Source organism: Elgaria multicarinata, chromosome 4 (genome assembly GCF_023053635.1).
Source record: "Elgaria multicarinata webbii isolate HBS135686 ecotype San Diego chromosome 4, rElgMul1.1.pri, whole genome shotgun sequence".
NCBI classification, from domain to species: domain Eukaryota; kingdom Metazoa; phylum Chordata; class Lepidosauria; order Squamata; family Anguidae; genus Elgaria; species Elgaria multicarinata.
The window spans coordinates 137,557,607-137,569,976 of NC_086174.1; the positions used below are offsets into that span (position 1 = coordinate 137,557,607).

General features: G+C 43.5%; 1 protein-coding gene across 1 annotated transcript in view; it reads left to right on the top strand.

Moving 5' to 3' along the window:
* The window catches only part of WDFY2 (WD repeat and FYVE domain containing 2), a 55,517-nt gene extending 43,590 nt beyond the window's left edge, over window positions 1-11,927 (top strand). Inside the window, exons 5-12 of the mRNA XM_063125230.1 lie at window positions 1,153-1,303; window positions 4,683-4,795; window positions 5,171-5,297; window positions 7,352-7,457; window positions 9,063-9,164; window positions 9,575-9,705; window positions 10,423-10,531; window positions 10,893-11,927. Coding sequence (XP_062981300.1) covers window positions 1,153-1,303; window positions 4,683-4,795; window positions 5,171-5,297; window positions 7,352-7,457; window positions 9,063-9,164; window positions 9,575-9,705; window positions 10,423-10,531; window positions 10,893-10,922 — 869 coding nt within the window. The 3' untranslated portion in view covers window positions 10,923-11,927. The remainder of the gene's footprint in view (window positions 1-1,152; window positions 1,304-4,682; window positions 4,796-5,170; window positions 5,298-7,351; window positions 7,458-9,062; window positions 9,165-9,574; window positions 9,706-10,422; window positions 10,532-10,892) is intronic.
* The last annotated feature ends 443 nt before the right edge of the window (window positions 11,928-12,370 follow it).

The window sequence follows — 12,370 nt, forward strand, 5'->3', positions numbered from 1 at the left end:
CTGCATGCTGTTCAAAGAGGCCCTTGGCAACACTATACTTGTGATAGGCAGAAGATGTGGGAAGCCGATTTCCCCACCAAAAGCCACCTTACCACGTATGTCCACTACAACTTTTCCTTTTGGAAGAGCTTTCCTTGGCTTCCTGGTAGGACATTCGACAGAACAGCCTTTGTCGATTTGGCTCCTTCCAGATGTGTTGGAGTACAATCCATATCATCCCCAGCCAGCATGGTCAAGGGAATTGTAGTCCAACACACCTGGAGAGCTGCAGGTTGGGGAAGGCTGCTATAAATCCTCCAACCCTCTCTTGGCCTCAGTATCCTACGCATGAGTCAAGGTATAAGTTAGGGAATCCAAAAGCATGCATTTTTAAATGGAGGGATTATCTGTCAAAAGCCAGCATGAATGGCACTGACACACTGCTGTGACATGAGATAATAGGAAGAACAAAGGCAAGTCACAATTCTAATTCATTAATCGGATACTACATGTGATGATCAGATCATTAAATGGATGCATTGTTTTAAACTAAAGCAATGTTTTCCACTAGCTTTCCGCTGTGCTGCGCTGAAGCCCAAAAGAAAAAAAGAAAAAAACGTATCTCCTGTTGAACATGCTATAATAATGGAATCTTAAACATATGGATGAATTGCACATGGGAGTGACTGCAGAGACTTCTAGTCCCTTTGTCCTCTCATCAGTGTAGCCGTGCTGGCGCAAGATGATGGGAGTTGTAGTCGAACACATCTGGTAGGCACCAGATGCAGAGAGTTAATGCTATGAGAGCAAGAACTCGTTTTCTTACATTGCATTGCTGCCTGTCATTTTAAATTGTGTTCTGGTGGGCAAACATCACATTTAATGGGGATTTTTTTTTCTCTTGAGGGCCATGCACACTGCTCACTTGGGCCTCTGTTCCACAGACCTCTATCCACTTTACTTCTTCCCCGGGCCAATCTTGCAAGTCCTCCATGATTTTTCTTCCATTGAAATTGTTCGGGTGACTTTAAGGAATACGTGGAAATAGTACAGATTAGGGTAGCATGGAAGTAATGTGTTCCTTGGGGGAAGGGGAAGGAGGGATGAAGAAAAGACACGTAGAAACTCTTGTGTGGGATATTAATGCCTTCCCCTCCCCCCGCCCTTTTCCAGCTCACCAGAGCAGGGTTCTGATGGTTCTGTTCGTTCTGGAGATGGAATGGATCCTGAGCATAGGCCAAGACAAGTACTTCACCTGGCATTGTTCAGAAAGTGGGCAGCGGCTCGGCAATTACCGGATTAGTGCAGGTGCCTGCGGACTACAGTATCCTTTATAATTGTGGTGTAACATTATTCTGCTTTCTTTGATTCTTAATCATTCTAAAGAGCTTTCGATGCACGGTTTTATAACCTGGTTGAGCACCTACAATGTTGAGCTTCGCATTTGTAAATGTGATTTTCTCGCCTCAAATGACAGCACGATTTCATGTTTCTGGTGCTCTACGGTTACTTCGGTCCTGAGAATTGAATACTATCTTCAGGATTCTTAAATGCCCTAGCATTGCCTGTCCTATTAATATTGGATTTCAAAGTCTACCCAACATTTTTAGGCATTCGATAGGCAGCGAACCATTTGTGACGGCTTAAAGATGGAAACGTGTCTTCCGTTATGGAACAGGCAGGGGTGCATTTGAATGGATGCCTCTTATATGTTTCTATCCTTAATGCTTTCACAGAATTTGAGGTACATCCCTCGGAAACTGAGTTTGGCTTTATCTGTATAGCCAGTAAGTTTCAAGTCAAACTGCCCTTTCCCACTATTCATGCTGGGGGGGGGGGCAATCCAGTTGAGAGGGGGCCCAACCATACCCCCAACAAGGCTACACTAGCTATGCTTCCCCTTCTGCCAAACTTCTCTCTAGGGCTTGGGCAAGTATGCGTTGGTTGCCAAGGAAGGAGAGAGAGTGTGAGGTCCATCACTGTTGCTTTTTCTAGAGCATTGGGGGTGGGGAGCAAGGGGAAGAAAAGCTGCCCTGTTAAGTTCACCTTCGTTGTCTGCATGTCTGTGTACTAATCTTTCTTTAGTAGAAACCTCTGACATAACAGGATAAGAGTTAGGGGTGTGGGTGGTGTGTAGATTCAATAATAATAATAATAATAATAATAATAATAATAATAATAATAATAATAATAATTTAGTTCTTACCCACCTCTCCCTTTGGATCGAGGCGGGGAACAACATTAGTACAGGAATCAACACATCTTAAAAATTCTTGATTTTACATTGATCTAGGTAGGCCTGCCGGAAAAGGCTAGTCTTCAAAGCTGTCTTAAAATCACACAGAGTTAATTTTACGAATCTCCTCCAGCAGGCCGTTCCACAGTCTGGGGGCAACAGGAGAAAAGGTCCTCTGGGAAACTGATGTCAGCCTAGTTTTGGCTGACTGAAGTAAGTTCTCCCCAGAGGACCTGAGTGTGCGGGGTGGACTGTATGGGAGAAGGCGATCCCGCAGGTAACCTGGACCCAAACCATTTAGGGCTTTAAAGGTAATGACCAACACTTTGTACTTTGCCCGGAAACTAATTGGCAGCCAGTGGAGTGATTTTAATGTTGGGGTAATATGCTCACCCCTAGATGTACTGGTGACCAACCTGGCTGCCATATTTTGAACTAGTTGAAGTTTCCGAACAAGATACAATAGTAGCCCTATGTAGAGTGCATTGAGGTTACCAGCACATGCACTCCTGTCTTTAGGTCTTCCAACTCTAGAAAAGGTCACAGCTGGTGCAACAGCCGAAGCTGATAGTAGGCACTCCTGGCTGTCGCATCTATCTGGGCTGTCATTTGGAGTGATGGATCCAGGAACACCCCCAAACTGCAAACACAGTCTTTCAGGTTATAGTTCTTTCCAAATAGTTGCCTGCTCAAGGTGACTTAACAGTAGCATATAATAATAACTTCCCAATAAAACCAATGAAACGTTTTTCTTGGGAGTCTGAACACCAGCCTAAAAATTGCCTTCACATGCTGCCTGAGGGCAGTATCCAATGCTACCGCTCTGCTTACACTATTAACATAATGCTAGCATAAGCTAACTCTAGCCAGGAATGCGTGCTGATGTGACAGGTTTCCCTGGAAAACCCATTGCGCTTGCATACGCTCTTAGTGTTGTGCTAGAAGTCACTTGCACTAGCACTATGTCAATGGTGTAAGCCGAGTGGTAGTGTTGGATACTGCCCTGTGCATCAGTCAAGAGGGACTCTTTGGGAAGGCCCTGCTCTGTGTCCCCACCAGCCTACAGTCTTGTGAATAGGTGGGACGCAGAGCAGTGCCTCTCCCGAGGGCCTCAGCACATGTTGGGACTCAGGTGGACAAGGATGCCTCCAGTGAGATGCTGGAACCCAGCCTTTGTCTCCAGACATCACTTTCTACACTTAGTGCCCATCAACCCGATGGCCTTATAGGCCCCTTCCAACTCTACTACCGTATTTCTTCGATTCTAAGACGCCATCGATTGTAAGACGCACACTAATTTCAGTACCACCAACATAAAAAAAGCTTTGATTCTAAGAAATAATAAATGACCTGCGATTCTAAGACGCACCCCGTTTTTAGAGATGTTTATATGGGGGGAAAAGTGCGTCTTAGAATCGAAGAAATACAGTATTCTATGATTCTATGAACCCAACGGTCAGAAATTCAAAAAGTCAATGAAGAAGTCTTGTCAGAAAGTCAGTGATTGTTGTGGCTTCTGCAACGTCTTACAGGCGTGCAGACAGAAATCTCCCTTGAGTCAAGTGACTGTGCGTAACCAAAATTCTTTCACTCTGGGCTATTTCATAATCATTTGGTTGAAAATGCAAGTTGGCATTGGGCAAGTCACTATCTTAATCTTGGTGAAATTTCAAAGTAATATTTCACGGGGTTATTGGCCTCCACTTGCCTCTTCCTGGTTTTTCGCCCCACATTTCTGTTGCAGCACTGGATGCACCTTAATGCTCTTTGCAAGTTCATATATTTAGCAGCGATCTGGGTTTTCAAAAGAGTTTTATCCTGTCCTTTTGTAAATACTTGAGGGTGTTGTTTGGAAGGGAACTCTTTGGATTTTCAAGGCCGTATTTTACCTATCTCTGGTAATCCCGGGGTTTGCCTTTATTTGAAGCGTTGTTGGAGCAGAATGCTCTTGTTGAAGCTGATGGCCTCACAGTATAGTTCCATTGAGGTGAGCATCTCTCCTGCCATGGGATTTCCTTAGGAAACTTAACTTGAAATTGAATGGCTTGACAGAACCTGGGAGCGTGTGATCTATAAACATAAATCTGTCTGTGTCACATAGAACTTGAATGTTTAGTTAAGGGAAAACGTGAGCAGAACTGTATCGTTCTCCCCTCCTGAATGTGAGAATTGCACAGTTCTTATTACAAGGGCACTTTCTGGCATGCATAGCCGTAGTATGAAAAATACCCTCTTTGAGGACTAGTGATTTGTTTGGGTTGAACAGCCAAAATATGACTGAGAGTTGGGATCGTAACAAGGCCAAGCTCGCCAGGTTCTGCCTCTTGCCAAGAGCCTTAAGATGAGCAATGGTTCTTTCTGGGACTGCTGCGCAAAGTTATTCAAAAAGGCAAGAGCACACGCACGATTTAGAGTTGACAGCCTATCCCGGAATGGCCGTGATATTTCCTGAGCACTTCCTCACCAGATTTGACATGGAGACGCGGCACGTTTTTATCGGTGACCATTCTGGACAGGTGACCATCCTTAAACTGGAGCAAGAAAACAGCAACCTGATAACAACTTTTAGGGGGCATACAGGTATCGTTCAGAGAACATTTGGTTCTTTTGGATTCTTTATGATTAGCACCATCTCTGCTTTCTGTCACTGAACATTGATACATTTCCCACTAACTCCCTTCCTGGAGGAAACTATAGCTCAGCTGCCAGATTCAAAATGGAGGTTGGGTCAGGGTATATTTTTGCCAAAGGAATCCATGCATTATCTTTCTTGTGCAGGCAACATGCACCGTTTATACAACTCACAGAGGATTTTTATTTTGGGGAGTATTTTAAAGAAAATGCAATCAAATCCTTTACTACTTGATGATGATCTCTCAGTTTTACATAAGCTCCTGTGTTTTGATAGTAAACGTAATCTTCCCTCTCTCTCTTCCCTTCTCTAATATTTTTCAGGTGGCATCAGTGCCCTCTGTTGGGACCCTGTGCAGCGTGTCTTATTTTCAGGCAGTTCAGATCATTCAATTATTATGTGGGACATCGGAGGAAGAAAAGGAACAGCCATTGAACTACAAGGACACAAGTACGATATGCTCGTCCAATGCTTCCACTTGTAGCTTCTTCCAGATCTAATCCCATCCTTGGAATATGCTTGCTTTTTGTTGTTGTTTTAAGTCTGCCTTCCCCCAGATCTGGAACCCTCCAGATTTTGGGGGGATGACAGTCCCCAGCATTCTGGACCATTGGCCGTGCTAGCTGGACCTGATGACAGTTGAAGTCCAAGGCAGCTGGTTGGGCAAGGCTGGTTTAAGGAGAAGTATTTTGTTCAGAGTTGTGGCTAACCTGACACTTTCAGAATGAATGAAATTCAGGAGCAGCCCTTAAATCGATGCCACACTCTCTTACAGCAGACGAGTTTCTAGCAAATGGAGCAGCCCCTGAGCTGGTGCCCTCCAGATGTGTTATGCTGTGCTGGTTGTATGGGATGGCAGAAGTTGTAGTACAATGCATCCGTAGAGCATCAAATTGGGGAAATCAAAGTAGAGAGTAAAGAGTCCAGTTTCATCTAGAACACACACACGCCAAACAAACTGATACACCACCAAAAAAACCCTTCAGGGGTTCCTCAAAGCTGTGGTTCATCCTGTACCTTGTGGTTGATGAGCAGCCTGGCTATCGCTATACCCAGTTCTTTCTTTAAAAGCAAAGTTGAGATCCATGGTCTAGGTCCAAGGTAGTTTAGGGAGCACCTCCTTCCCTACCTTCCAGTCCTCCATTTAAGGTCCTCTGAGGGTCATCTACTGTGACTGCCTGACGTGAGATTGGCAGCCACCTGCCAGGGGACCTTTTCCTTTGCCACCCTTCAGCTACGGAATGACCTGCCGGATGAAATGTGCCTGCTGACTTCTCTGAATGTCTTTAAGCAGGCATGAAAGATTCTCCATTATTCCGGCAGGTCTTCCCTTTTTAGAATCTTACTGATGACCGTTATATATTGTTTTTATGTTTTATGGTTTTATTGATTGTTTTATTTATTTATTTATTTTATTGCATTTGTATACCGCCCCATAGCTGAAGCTCTCTGGGCGGTTCACATAAGATAAAACATTTAAAAACAATATACAAAAATAGAAAACCACAAAAACATACAAAATGTGCATACAGTTAAAACCACTTGTAACAACTTTAGAAACGATGAGCCAAAAAAAAACCAGACCCAGGCTCATTACATATTGTGAAATGCCTGGGAGAAGAGAAAAGTCTTGACTTGGTGCCGAAAAGATGACAATGTCGGCGCCAGGCGGGCCATGTCAGGGAGATTGTTCCACAGTTGGGGGGCCACCACAGAGAAGGCCCTCTCTCTCTTGTTGCCGTCCTCCAAGCTTCCCTCAGAGTAGGCACCCGTAGGAGGACCTTAGATGCTGAACGTAGTATTCGAGTAGGTTCATGTCGGGAAAGGCGTTCTGTCAGGTATTGTGATCCCAAGCTGTGTAAGCCGTTTTATCTTTTTAAATTGTTTTAACGTTGTACTCTGTGTAGGCGGGGTATAAATTTAATTAATCTTCACCATGATGATGATGATGATGATGTTTCCCAGCAAGTTATATTGGATTGTGTTGAATTTGGACTGGAGAGTCTTGGTTTCAAATTTCTGCTCAGTCAAGAAACTCATTGGATAACCTTCAGTGAATCAATATCGATCAGCCTAACTTACATCATTTTATCTCCATAAAAATCCCACATGATTTACATATGAGGATCCTAAATAAATAAATGACCACCCTGAGCTACCTGCAAGAAGAATAAGATACAAATATGAACTGTATATTTGTGTTCAAATATGGGCAGTGTATTTAAAAACTGCACAGAGACTTTTGGGCCAATAATTGTTTCTCACTGAAGGAATTAATTTGTTTTTAGTTCATGGGAGTGGAATTTGGAGGCAAACATATCCTATAGGCATAATCTTCTCAAGTCCGTGCTGTAGGGTTGCATGCTTAATTTTGCTGGGCTTTTGTTGATTCTGTAGAATTCTGTGTTGCAGAATTTATTTATTTATGAAAACCTTTGCATCCCGCCCTATATCACAATTCAACCACATTTCTTTTCACTTTATTTTCTGTCTGTATTCTGCAGTGATAAAATTCAGGCGCTCTCCTATTCTCATCACACTCGGCAGCTTATCTCTTGTGGAGCCGACGGAGGGATTGTCGTCTGGAATATGGATGTTGAGAGGCAGGAGGTGTGTACTCTGTTCTTCCCCTTTATCTGGTCAGGGAAATGACAACTTATTTAATTTTAAATCTTTTAAAAGGGGCACAAGAAAGGCCAGTTTTCCCAACGGACTCTCTTAGAACCCAATCACAATTTAGATTTGTACGGCCTTTGATTCTATTGGGTTCATCCGTTTAACCCCTGGAATTTTAGTATTGCCTGAGGTTTGGATGAGACACTGAGGGTGGCGGGGTGGTGAAATCAGGTCTGCACTGAGGAGAAATTTTAGGAAAACACCTCCATTTTTACTTCATTTTTTCTTCCAAAATTGTTTCAATGTCTCCAGAAAGTCCTCTGTCCCTGAGTATCTTTTTATTTCTGCTGATACTTGTCTGTTTCTTTTTTCGTTTGGCTGATTCTTGGCACTGGCTGCTTATTATGTCATGGAGAAGGATGAGGCTGGACAATTGTCTTGTCCTTGGCAAAAATGGAATGCCTGCCTAATACTAATTAGGGGAAGAAATCCTCAGGGCAAAACCCTAAGAGCCTAACTGGATCATAGTCCATCTAGCCCAACATCCTACAGTATTTCTGTCAGTCAGATGCCACTAGAAGCAGCACATGATAGCAATTATGGTCAAGCTTCACTCCCACCCCACCCCAGGTACTGTGAGATAACGTCTGAACAAGAAAGCTCTAGTTAACTGATTGTCCATGAAATTATCTAATCCCCTTTTAAAGCCATCTGAGCCAGTGGCAATTGGCACATATTTATTTATTTATTACATTTATATCCCGCCTTTTTTTCTCCAAGGAACTCAAGGCAGCGTACATAATCTTCCTCCTCTCCATGTTATCCTCACAACAATAACCCTGTGAGGTAGGTTGGGCTGAGAGTCTGTGACTGGCCCAAAGTCACCCAATGGGTTTCCATGGCCAAGGGGGGGACTAGAACCCAGATCGCCCGACTCGCAGTTAATTATTGAGTGTACATTTTAAATCTGCCCTGAATCTACTGTCAATCAGTTTCATTGATCCAGAATTCTACTATTATAAAAGAAACAAATCTCTCCCTGCTTTCTCTATGTCATGCATAGTTTTATTGAATATCTATAATTGCATGCAGTATAATTGTGAGCAAGGGGTCCTAGAGGACAAAGATAATTTGGATCAGGCAAATTTGGATCAGGCAATGTCTCCATCATTGGCATTTCTAGGAGTTTAACACATATATTTCTTCCTAGGAAAGGCGTACGATGCTTTGCCTGTAACAAGGCAAGAATATTCCTACGAAGAAGCCTAAATGTTTCTACCCCCTCCCCCCAAAAAAACCATTTGTAAACAATAGAGTTGGGAATCCCATGTTTGCCTTGTACCATCTTGATGATCAGGCTGTATCTAAAACATGCAGAACAAACACATGTGTATAGAAGGTGCGATTTGCATCACTTATTTTAACGCAGAATTTTCAATGTATTTGCTATTGAGTATGAGCAGCCCTAAGGGTGGAGCATTAGTAAATCTAGAACGTCTTAAGTGGCTGTGATCAGTTCCTGTTTTGGTACCATGTCTAGAGTGCCCCTGAGATGGGCTTAAGGATTTGTGGGTGTTTTTTTTTTCATTCTAATATTAGACACCAGAATGGTTGGACAGCGACTCTTGTCAAAAGTGTGACCAGCCGTTCTTCTGGAACTTCAAACAAATGTGGGATAACAAGAAAATAGGCCTTAGACAGGTATGTGGCATGCTGCTCTTTAAATGATTGAAGGAAGCCCCCCTGTTCCACTTGATGAAAATAGTGAATTCGTTCTCAGAGGGGGGATCTTTAAGTGGCTAGAACAGCAGGTTGGAAGTGGGGGACGGGGGATGAATAGAATCGGCCCAGTGGCTTTGTGTTAATGAAACATTGATTTGGGATCGTTTATATGCAGCTTCACCAACAGTGACCCTGTTTTTCCTCCTTCCCTGAGCAGGTTTCTAATTCTTGACCTGGGTTGACAGAACTTTGTGGAGTAAAAGCGTAACAACTTACAAAAACATATGCCCTGACTCCTTGGGCAGGATAGGTAGACTGTGGAAATAGGTGGATGTCCACGTGAATTCTTCCTCCTCATCCAGGTGATCCCTGTGTGCTTCTAATTTCAGCATCATTGCCGGAAGTGTGGGAAAGCTGTCTGTGGCAAATGCAGCTCAAAGCGCTCCTCCATACCGCTTATGGGGTTTGAATTTGAAGTGAGAGTCTGTGACGGTTGTTATGAATCAATAACAGATGAGGAGTGAGTAAGCAGACCTGGACCCATCCCCTCCTTCCTCATTATTTACCTGTCCTGCGGCCCTCTTCCGCTCTTCTGCAACATAGTCTCGTTTCTGAGGGAAACCAAATAGTTTCAACAGACCAGTTTGGATAATGGATTTTTCTCTAGGAGTGGATTTCTTCCCATGTTAAGAATGTGTCTAGCCCTAAGTCAGAGATCGAGAACCCGTGTTCCTCTAGATGTTCTTGGACTACTATTCCCATCATCTCTAACCCTTGGTTATGCTGACTGGGGCTGATGGGAGTTTGAGTCCATCTGGAGGGCTGCAGGTTCTCCAGCCCTGTCCTAAGCTAAGACTGAAGCTGCTCCCTCTAAACCAGGGGTGTTGGACCTGGTGAGCTTCCATGACTGAGTGGGGACTAGAAGCCGGATCTCGCGACTCCCAGTCCAGCACTCTAGCCACTACATGATACTGGCTTAAAACTATTACTGCCAATAAATCTATTTTAGGGGAGGCATTTCAACCGTTTAGAATGGGAAAAACCCACACAAAAGCCAGGAAACCATCAAATGATTAGTGCTTGGGGGAAAGGGGGTAGCCCCCGGTGGCTTTATTGAGACCCCATCTCTGCTCTAAGTAATGTACATATGTGAAGTCAGTGTATAATAGATTCCACCACAACCACTGCCTTTCTGATATAGGGCTTTCACTTCACTCATATTTTGTTCTTCCATCAGGCGTGCTCCCACGGCCACTTTCCATGACAGCAAACACAACGTCGTCCATGTACACTTTGATGCAACCCGGGGGTGGTTGCTGACATCTGGGACAGACAAGGTTATTAAGGTAAGACAGACAAGGTTATTAAGGTATTATAGGTATGCCCCAGAGGTGGGCAACTTGTGGCTCTCCAGATGTTTTGGCCTACAACTCCCATCAGCCGTAGCCAGCATGCCTCCTGGTGAGCAATCATGGGAGCTATAGGCCAAACACTTCTGGAGGACCACAAGCTGCCCACCCTTGGGATACCCTATACATTTCAAGGCTCAATAACCAAATGTAATAATATCTTACTCATGGATTCCTAGCACCTTTCTCCCTATGTCAGCAACAGGCCTGGTGGTGGGGGATTACTAAAACTATTCCACAAAGATTCAGTAAATCATTTTAATGATCTCTTCTGTTGGTATTTATCTCCTTTTAACAGCTGTGGGACATGACACCTGTGGTATCCTGATACATAAATGTAAAGCAGCACAGTGATACTGAAGAAGGGATTCCTAAGCCTGTTGCAGATGAAGCAAGCTGTGTAATGACTGATAAGGGAGAGAACTAATACTTCTGAATGGCTTTTCAAGTGATCTACCAGATTTGGGGTGAACACCTGCACCAAATGCTCTACTTCTCTTTGTTCTCAAAATACAGAAGATATTTTTTTAAACCTACAAATTACACACTCTGACTCTGTTCAGCCATTTGGAACTTGCCTGGAACATCTGTGTGCAGTGTGGTTTGTGTTTCATGTTCTACGTTGACTTGTGCTATTTGTGGGGGAATTCTTTGCAGATATGAGCAGCTGTCTGCAGTGCTAGGTTGGGAAGGATGAATCTGCTGTTGGGGAGACAAAACAGCAAGCCAAGTATTCTTCTTTCCATAATATCCGACAGAGAGTCATTGAGTAAGAACTTGGATGACAAACTGCTGTAAAAGATCAGAGCAGACAGAGCTCTTTTTAACAGGAAAGGTCTCCTTTGTAATTGTTTTCTAGGAAATGGTACTGTGGGATGTGAGGGGGAGGAGAGGAGAGGCAAAGCCCAGTCTAAGAGCGATGCTTATTTAGCCACGAATTTCAAAATGCCTAAACTAGCTTTCTGGCCCCAAGCATTTCTACCAGTGAGTGTAGAAGCCAGTTGAAACTGAGTATGGATCTAATGGATTTATGTGGTTGCCAGGAACTTGTCAATGCAGGGAATGTCCTTCAGTTTAGCTGGCCCAGCAGTGGCGAAACTTTCTTTGAGGATTCTGCTAGAATTGATGTGCTTTGCTGGGTATGGTTTGAAACTAACTGTCTCATTTCTGTCACCCTTCTGGCAGAATGAGTGTTTCTAAAATCGCTGATGATTGTAATTGTTTTTAATTCTCAATGTAGCCCCCAAATTAAGGCGGTTAAATTTCACATTTTGTTTTGCTGCCTTATTAGGCAATTCCCCCCCTCCCCAAAAAATAAAAATAAAAATGGAAACTGCCTCTTTCAGAGCATCTGGGAACAGGAGATCCAAATTGGCTTCTCCTTTAAACTTAAGTAGTAAATATGGGGTCCTAAATTCAGCTCTACATAATGCAGTAGATTTAAATATGTGTGTGCGTGCGGTATTGTTAGAAGGAACGCCTCCAAGCATCAGTGTGCAGTTTTTTATTATGATTTTCAGTGATTGCAAAGTGTGTCAGTCCATCACATTTCTACACTTCCCAAAATATAAAGAAAATCCTTTTCGTCATAGCTATAACTTAAAATACGGTGAAATCTGCGAATTGACTTAAAGGCCAGCCCCTGCATGCGTCCCCTTCCCCCCAACCTGAAGTAACAGTACCTAGGGAGGTTGTGGGCTCTCCTGCCCTAGAGGCCTTCAAGAGGCAGCTGGACAAGCATCTGTCAGGGATGCTTTAAGGTGGATTCCTGCATTG